Source organism: Octopus sinensis, linkage group LG10 (genome assembly GCF_006345805.1).
Source record: "Octopus sinensis linkage group LG10, ASM634580v1, whole genome shotgun sequence".
NCBI lineage: Eukaryota > Metazoa > Mollusca > Cephalopoda > Octopoda > Octopodidae > Octopus > Octopus sinensis.
Window position 1 is genome coordinate 26,819,408 of NC_043006.1, and position 10,000 is coordinate 26,829,407.

The 10,000-nt window shown below is 34.8% G+C and overlaps 1 protein-coding gene and 1 long non-coding RNA gene across 2 annotated transcripts in view; both read left to right on the forward strand.

The window, feature by feature from the left end:
* Positions 1-2,198, forward strand: part of LOC118765065 — a 20,352-nt gene extending 18,154 nt beyond the window's left edge. Inside the window, exon 3 of the long non-coding RNA XR_005000914.1 lies at positions 1,924-2,198. This is a non-coding gene — a long non-coding RNA (uncharacterized LOC118765065). The remainder of the gene's footprint in view (positions 1-1,923) is intronic.
* Positions 2,199-6,446: 4,248 nt separating this feature from the next.
* The window catches only part of LOC115216738 (ubiquitin carboxyl-terminal hydrolase MINDY-3), a 35,841-nt gene continuing 32,287 nt past the window's right edge, over positions 6,447-10,000 (forward strand). The window contains exon 1 of the mRNA XM_029786287.2: positions 6,447-6,703. Coding sequence (XP_029642147.1) covers positions 6,598-6,703 — 106 coding nt within the window. The 5' untranslated portion in view covers positions 6,447-6,597. The remainder of the gene's footprint in view (positions 6,704-10,000) is intronic.

The following is a 10,000-nucleotide window of genomic DNA, read 5'->3' on the forward strand; positions in this document are numbered from 1 at the left end:
GTAGAATATAAATTTGCAAAATTTTTCTGAAAATTCCAAAGAATAAAAAAATTATGAGGGTTTATATGGTGTGCATAAAGCAGAATTTTGCCAATATTTCATCTGTTTACAGTTGACAACATGTGCTGTCATGCACAAAACAGACAGCTTCCAAATCCTGTTTTCTGACTGGGTGAAAATTATCACACTTTAAACCGTTATAACTTTTTTTTAAAAATTTTCCAGAAAAAGCAAAAAATCTCTTAAGATTCAGCTTGGAAAATTACATTAATACACCAAATTTTGAAATTTTCAATAAACTTTGAAATTTCAATAGGTCCAGCCAAACAGAAAAGGTCCAATTTCTTAATTACTCAGATTACAGAAGGTTTCTATTCCCTTCCCCTTCTCACTATTTATTATAATGACAAGAAAGTATCCATTTTATTTTCCTATATCCCTTTCTTTACACAGCCATTTTCCTTTTTATCTCTATTTTTATTGTTTTTGCTTTATTTTGCTTTTATTTTTTATTTTGTTTTGGTTTTATCTTCTTCACTTTGTATTTGTGTAATTTACTTTACCATCCTCTTTGAAAAATATATCTTAACCTTACTATTGTAGCTGAACCAATAGGATTATATTGTAGTCTTAGTCTGATTATCCCTTTACTTGTTATTGTTCATTTCTAATCCCTGATTGCTAGTTTTAACCATTTCTGTTAACTGTTTATAATTATATAAATTTGTGGCAAAGTATTTTAATACTTAAAGTTTAAAATAATAAGTAGTACCCTAGCTACCTTTTGGTTTGTATATTTGCGTATACTTCCCTGATATTTTCTTAAAATATATTTGTTATAGGGATGATAATGATACTAATAATGGAACACCCCTCCCACTTGATAAGTGGTATATGCTAGTTGTTATAAATACTGTGATATAGGAAGTCGAGTTGTCGACAGAGTTGGTCATAGATAGTTGTGTCTTTACTTGTTTAACTAACTATGCTGTTATACTGGAGTGATGATTATAACAGTCTGACGTTGGATTATAACAGTGGCGATGAGGAATTAACAAACTCATGAGGATTAAACAAACTCACTAAAGTTTTTGTGTGGATTTCACGATATACAAAATCATAAAATTATGGAAGAATTGTTAGCCGGTTTGCTCAAGATGCAAAAACAGCAACAACAACTACTGCAAGAACAACAACAACAATTATCATTACAGCAGTAAATGATGCAATTAATGAATAGTAAGTCGTCCAAAAATGCTGAAAAGATGTTCTCACCAGATAATGTTGCAAACTCAATTACAGAATTCCGATACGAACCAGATGAAGGAGTTACCTTTGAGGTGTACTACGAACAGATCTTCAATAAAGAGAGCAAAGATTGGGACGACAATATGAAAATGCATCTAATCCTAAGAAAACTGGCAGCAGGAGAACATGAGCATTACAGTAATTATGTACTCCCCAAAAAGTCTTATGACAAACTTTAGAAATACAATAGACATCTTGTGTAAAATTTTTAGTGAGAAAAGCTTGTTGTTCAATACTCACTGGAAATGTTTGGGGTTAGAAGAGAACAATTAAGAGAACTACATCACATATGCTAGTAGTTAACAGAGAATGTGAAAAGTTCAAACTGGATGAGTTAATGCCAGACATGTTCAAGTGCCTGATATTTATTTAGGGACTAACTGCAGGAAAAGACACAGAGGTAAGAACAAGAATTTTCGCTAAGTTGGAACAAAACCAAGCTATAACCTTACAACAAGTGTCAGAAGAGTGTGAAAGAATAGTAAATTTAAGGCATGACACAAGGAATATTGAACATAAAGATTACTCCCAAGTGAAACAAATGCATTGGGAAATACAAAACAGGCAGAATAGAAATCAAGTGTGTACTAAAATATGGTACAAACAAGACAAAAGTCAGGAAACAAACCCATGTTTTGCATGTGGAGGTCTACACCTGAAAAAAAACTGCCCATCTAAGAAAGTGGAATGTTTCTGTTGTGGAAAAATTGGACACGTAAAAGCACACTGTATAACCAAGATGACAAAACGTTGGAACAAAGAAAGAAGAATAAACAAAATGTTGTTGAAAGAAAATGGTAATATGACAAAGAGGAAATTCATGAATGTGAAAATTGAAAATATAAGAGTAAAAATGCAGTTAGATACTCGAAGTGATACTACCATTGTGAATGAAGAAACTTAAAAGTATATTGGTAAATCTACAAAAGGCACAGGAGTGGCTATGTGGTAAGTAGCTTGCTAACCAACCACATGGTTCCGGGTTCAGTCCCACTGCGTGGCATCTTGGGCAAGTGTCTTCTGCTATAGCCCCGGGCCGACCAATGCCTTGTGAGTAGATTTGGTAGACGGAAACTGAAAGAAGCCTGTCGTATATATGTATATATATATGTGTATGTGTGTGTATGTGTTTGTGTGTCTATGTTTGTCCCCCTAGCATTGCTTGACAACCGATGCTGGTGTGTTTACGTTCCCATCACTTAGCGGTTCGGCAAGAGACCGATAGAATAAGTACAAAGAATAAGTCCCGGGGTCGATTTGCTTGACTAAAGGCGGTGCTCCAGCATGGCCGCAGTCAAGTGACTGAAACAAGTAAAAGAGAAAGAGAGAAAAATAGCACATGGTATTACAGGTAAAAGATTATATTTTGTAGGTGAATTTGTGTGTAATGTGACATTTAGGACCAAATGAAAATGGCAAAAGTATATGTGTTAAAAAATTCAGTAAATTTGTTTGGCAAAGAGTGGATGGAACTGTTCAAATTGTGAAATACACCCATAAGTGTTTTGCATGGGAATGTAGTCAGTTCAGTCAAAGGTTCAAATGTGGCTGAGGGATTGAAATGAAAAATAAAACATTTATTTCTGAATGTTTTCTCAGATGATCTGGGCTGCTGCATAAAAACAAAGGCAAAAATTGTTGTAAAACAAAGTGCAACACCTATATTTGAGCCAAAATGTAATGTACTGTTCGCAGCACTAGAACAGGTAAATAAGGAACTTGAAAGACTTGAAAGCCTAGGAATAATCAAGAAGACAAACCACTCAGAAAAATAATTAGTTACAAGTTTGTGCAGATTTTTAAATGGGTTTAAATGATTGCTGAAGCTCACGTAACCACCAATTGCCGAGTCCTGAGGAAGTGTTTGCAAAATCAAATGGAGGGAAATTCTTGTCAAAATTAGACCTCTTGAAAGCATACTTATAAATCCAAACAGAAGAAGAATACTCACACTTATTAGCTATTAATACACACCGTGACTTATTTAAATTAAGCTGCTCCCCTCCAGTGTAAAAGTGGCTCCTTCCATATTTCAACAAGTCATAGATATAATGTTGGTGGACAATGATTTTGATATCACCTAAGTGAATTACATGAACAACATGTAGAACATGTAAAAAGAGTATTGGAAAAAATGAGAGAATACAGCTTTAAGCCAAGTGAGAAAAAATGTGAGTTCTTTCTGAGAAAAATTGAATATTTGGGCCAGATAATAGATAAAAAAAATCTTCACAAACTTGTAACTTATTATTTTATGTGGATGGAAGCCAGATCCATCCAGAGCAGCTGCGATAAAAAAAATATGCTCACAGTAAATAATGTGACTATGCGACAAGCTTTTTTAGGACTAGTAAATTACTACCAAATTTGTATTCCTAATATACACAATGTAAGGGCCCCACTAAAGGATTTGTCAAAGAAAAATGCAAAATGGTGCTGGACTGATAAGTGCCAGAAGGCATTCGATAAATTAGAAAACATTTTAACATCAAACTTATTGTTAATGCATTTTGATCTGAAGCTGGATATTATATTGGATACAGATGCGAGTGATTATGGTGTAGGAGCAGTGCTTCTGCACAAATATGACAATGGGAGTAAAAAAGTTATAGCCCATGCGTCATGATCATTATTACCAGCAGAAAGGAACTACAACCAAATAGAAAAGAAAGCGTTAGCAATTAGATTTATTCATGGAAGAAGTTTCTGTATACAAATGGATTACCGTCCACTACAGTCGATATACGGTTCTAAAAAAGGAATACCAACACACACAGCTAATTGACTAGAGCAATGGGGCACTACGTTATTGGATTATGATTTGATTTCAAAATGGAATATTTACTGTCAAAGAAATTAAGGCATGCAGATTTTTGGTTCAGACTGACACCAAAATACTGTAAACCATTTGAAGGTACAGTAATCACAGCCTTAAGTTCAGAATGAGAAATAAAAAATGTAATGTGGAATGTGGTATGCAAATTACCAGTGATCCTAGAAGACATAAAACAAAATGCAGAAAAGGACAACTTCATTACAGAAATGAAAAGATGTTTACTTTCTGTAAATGCAACATTTTCTAGAGATTGGGTATATATTTTGCATATGGCAAAAATTAGTGTCTTACTGAAGCTGGGTGAGCTTTGCATCTCCAATTTTCAGAGTCAGGGCTGATGCATGTGGAGGAATGAGGTATTATTATGGTAAAAAATAAACTTCTTGATTCCTTACATCTTTTTGAATTACCATATTAAGTAAAAGTAAGTTGCATTGGGTGTTACAAAAGAAATAAAACCTAACCTTTAAATGAATGCTAGCTAGAGTAAATATCTCCTCATTTCTGGAGTCAGCAGGATTACATAGAGTTAACCCTTTAGCATTGAAACCAGCCATATCCAGCCAAAAGTATTCTGCCTGTTTTATGTTCAAACTGACCAGATCTGGTCTCTCACACCAACCCTACAATATCGTTTTAAAAATTAACAGCTATCTCATCAAAATCTCATAGTTACAAGATAATGCATAATTAGTTCAAAACAATGTGGATAATTAAGCATTAATTTTAGCAGAATAATGCAAACACTAAAGGGTTAATGCCTGATGGCCTCACACTTTGCCCTTAGGCTAAAGGCAAATACTTGTGTGAGATGTCAGCCACTCATTTCCTCCAGCTCATGTTTTTAATGTTGTAATAGAGATGGAGATTATTGCATGTATAACTGAATAGAATAAAACATTGAAATATCACAATCTGCCAGAACATTGCATTTTTCAGCTTTTGAGTTGTTCATGGGTGCTGGACCACTGACAAGTAACTTTTTGATTTGTTAGTGTCCCACTTCAATGATCTATCAAATGATACTTGGGTGGAGTGCCTGGTTGCTCAACTACCTCAGTTACACAGTTTCTCACAGTAATGGACATGAGTATGTTGAGGTGTTTTTTAGAGGGGTGCACCAGTTTTCCCAAGCAAATTGTATAATTGAAGGGGTGTGCATACTCCTATTTTGGTTATGTATTTACTGACATTTTTCTCTCTCTTTATTCTCTTATTTAATTCCTTTGTGTGTTGTAGCCCAAAGGCTGTGGCTATGCTGGGATACTGCCATTACTCTTTTTTTTCTTCTTTTTTTACTTGTTTCAGTCATTTGACTGCGGCTATGCTGGAGCACCACCTTTAATCGAGCAACTCAACCCCGGGACTTATTCTTTTGTAAGCCCAGTACTTATTCTATCGGTCTCTTTTGCCAGCATCGGTTGTCAAGCAATGCTAGGGGTCAAACACACAAGCACATATATATATTCATATATACATATATACGACGGGCTTCTTTCAGTTTCCATCTACCAAATCCACTCACAAGGCTTTGGTCGGCCCGAGGCTATAGTAGAAGACACTTGCCCAAGGTGCCACATATGTGGGACTGAACCCGGAACCATGTGGTTGGTAAACAAGCTCCTTACCACACAGCCGAACAGTTCGTGCACAAACACACAAACTTAACATTGATTTTTGCCAATTAAATTTAATACATGTGAAGATACACATACAGATATAGAATGGTGGCATTCTGAAAGGCAATATTAATAGCATGCTTTTGTTTATTTGCATATTTTTTAATATTTTCATAAAAGCAAGATAGTGTTTAGCTTCAGGTTAGCCCTGATCAAGCTAATTTTTGATTAAAGATATCTAGCAATGACCAGTCTCCTTTTCAGATAGAATATGGAGGGAGATTTGGCTGTTATTCCCAACAGGTCGAAGAGCCACGTGGATTATTGTTCTTTGGAGAGAAGACAGTTGAATTGGGATGTAACGTCAATATTTAACTAAGACTGAATCACGAAAATAAGTATATTTTGCTTTTATGTATAACACAATGCTTTCAGTAAGTGTCGACTATATTAATGGGCATCTATTTCAATATATTCAAAACAGTGTAAACAGCAGACCTTATTTTTAAAAAAACTATGATTAAATGTAGCCATACAGAAATGGTTTATCAGATATTTAAATGAAATAAACATGCCCATTTTAATTGCTATAATTATGATTTCCAATATTACAAAAATTAAAACACGTTTTGGAAAGTGTAAAATTGGTCAGGGGAAGTAATTAGTTAGAGGGCGCAGCAACCGCTTTGCATAATTGTTTTTGTTGTTCATATGATGGCGTTGCCATAGTCTTTTAACATGCTGGTGGGACGTCACTGTTCTCCCTTCTCTGAAGAGCCTCCACTATAATATAATTGTTGCCTTTTAAATCCTGGATAGTGCATATTTTTAACGATGGCTTCCAGGGAGACTAAACTGGATCCTAATCTTCTGCAAGCCACACGGAAATTATTGTGGGGAAATAGAGTGAAAGAGGAAGTGTTTTCGCGTTGGTCACAAGGTGAGTTCTTTAGTAAAATAAATCTATCAGTTATAATTATATACATATATATATATTCGAATAGTTGTGTGTGTTTTTTTACTCGTACTTATTCTTTGCCTTATTATACCAAACATTTTCATTGGGATTATATTGATACTTACTCTTAAGATAAAGTTAGATATGTTGACATTTACGTATGAAATAGATATAGATTTGACATAGCGTTTTACAGATGATGCGCTTGGTCTCGTATTTTCTGATATGCACATATATATAAACAATATATATACATATCTGTGTGCGTGCGTGTATGTATATATATATACATACACACACACACACATATATATATATATACACACACATACATATATATAAGTTGTCTAAGAATCCACGGTGAATAAGTAGACTATTGTAAACGTATAATAGATGAACACCGGATTAGTGCTCGGACGAGTCTGGGTTTTTAAAATTCAACCTTTTAATCAGAATGGAAATAATTCCACGAAACAAGAGTTGGCTATAAGGAATATCTAGCTGGAGCATGTAATAAAGCGATAAAAAAATTGGCAAATACTTATATGTGGCATTGTATCGTTTATAAAAGATGTACATACATAGATGTATTTGGCGAAGAAAAAAATGTAGTTCCTCGCCAAATACATCTATGATTACGGTTATATAATATCATTTTTAAATGATATATAGTTATATATAGGTGTTTGTTCATCTTTTATCTGTGTGTGTGTGTATATATGCATGAATGAATGAGTTTGCTCTCTCGGAGGGCTTCGAACACAAACACTATTTGTACACTGAAGTCTCGTGCTGCAGCGAAATATACACACACACAGATATATACATACACACAAACACACATCATCCATACATAGATACACACACACACGAGCTGAAAAACCCGGTGTTGCCCGAGTTCAAGTCTCAGGGAATTAACCTTAACATCGCAAAGCAAATTATTTAACACATAGTAAATATTTTGGATAAGCTTCCACCGAATTTTCGGACTAAGTAATTTTTAAGAATATTCTTTCAGATATTCATATTTTAAACAGATGCGATTACCAATTCTGCAAAGTATTGTACTGAAATTCAAATCTTTTTAATCTCCCAATTTCTGTTTAAAGTTATCTTAGTAATCTTAAATCGAAAACCTACGCCAAAGCGTTAACAACAAACTCTAACTTTAAATTCTTCTCTTTAGTCATTACCTTAAACCTTAACTCTAAACCTAGTTCTTAGCTTATTCCTTAAACTTAGACTCTAATGCTAACACTAACTCTATATTTTTTTGTATAGAATCGCAATCTTTTCAAAACCTACACTACATCTTGAAAATTTTCGAAAATGACAAAGTTACTGCCAAGTATGTCCTTGGAGTGGATCAAAAAAATCGATAAGAAATTGTAGTTTTTAAAAACACTTTTATTTGCAGAATTGTAATTTCTACCACTGAAAACTGAAATTTGAAGATATTTTCAGGAAAAAAAAAAAAAAAATAGAGATAGATATAAATACTTAAAAATAATGGGTGCTTATTTGACACTTCGTCGGACAGTATTAGAGTACTGAATGACCAAATTTTAACCATTACTTCAATATGGAACATCTAAGTTCCTGCAAAGAATAATGCCGTATGAGTCTGTGAAGTAACACTTCAGGTGGTTCCTGGCCTTTGAGAAACTCGGTATAGTACAGTTTCTTTTGAATCTCAAAGAGAGCCTGAAAGAAATGGAAGAACTGTGAGCCAACCTTGATGACAACCCTCACATACTTCTTTTAGGAGACTTCAACCTCCCTAATGTTGAAGGGCCTGAGGGCTGCCTTCTTTCAGGTATGTCACTGCATGAACAGAGGCAAGCAGTCTCTGCTTGACCTTGCAGACATGCTCTTTATGGACCAAATAAGTGCTCCACTGAACAAGGGATAAAAATGTCCTGGACCTTTGCTTCACAAATGATGCAGTGCATATCTATAATGTTATCGTGACACTAATGATTCTCTCAGATCATAATTTAATACCTAACAAAGTTTGGTCCACAGAAAACTGCAGACATGCAGGCTACTAGAAGCACCCAACTCTTCTCCAGCCTGAAATTTCATAAAGCTGATTAGAGGGATATTGAAAAAGAGGTTATGAAACAAAACTGGTCTCTTAGTCTCTCTATGCAAGATATTAACATAAAACTGCAGTATTTTGTGACAATCATGCAAGGCATATGTAGTAAGTTTGCTGCAGAGAGAATGCCAAACCAAGAGAAAAATATCATTTCTGGGCATAGGAGGATTCTAACGAAATGACAAGCAAAAATCTTAAACAATCTAAATGGGCCACTAAAGGTCAGTAAAGGACCCTATCTCAAACAAACATTACTTCAGATCAAAAATGAACTCAAACACTCCCATGAAAATGAGAGGGCAGAGAAACCAGGGCTGTCGAAAATATAAGACAAATCATAAAGGCTTCGAAAGAGTCTACTTCAATACAGTACAAGATAGGATCACTGTTCAAGAAAAATAGCTCACTGACTGCAGATCCCTTGATAATAAGTGGAATACTGAATGTGCAATACAAGAATGTTTTCACAACTTCATTGGGACACTTGAAAGTAGCTATGCCAGGTGAGTTCTTCAGCACCACAGCTTTGTACAAAGATGGCAATTATTGATAACACTGAAATAGAAGAAACTGATGTAATATCAGCCATTGATGAAATGAGCTCAATCCCAGCCACAGGCCCTGATTGATTCCCAGTAATTCTTCTAAAGAAATACAAAGGGATTCTAGCAATACCATCAGTGACACAGACAGTCACACTTACTAGCTATGCCTTTGAAACAAAAGTAGTACAAACAGTCAAGGAACCTTCTGATGCTAATCTCCTACAGAAATTTTGTTACGGTTATTTCTACAGATATTCTATAGAACGTATAGCCAGCACTGATTTTTACTACAACGTTTCATATTGAGACGTCAAATGTAAACAATGTGATTGAAGACAAAAATGGGTAATGAGTGTATATGCCATATTTTGGGGGTTGTTGCCCCTTCATCAGCACTCATCTAACCCATTATTGCCCCTGAACACATTGCTTATATAGCCACCGCATACAGCAGTGTTAAGTTATTGGACATACCAATTGATACGTTAGACACATTAATGTAAACTTCTGCAGAAAGACCTAGATGCCATATATAAATGGGCTGAAGGAAGCATGCAATTTAATGAAGGTAAATTCCAAGTCCTCCACCATATTGTAGCCAGTGCTATATGCCACAGCAAAGATACTTTGGAC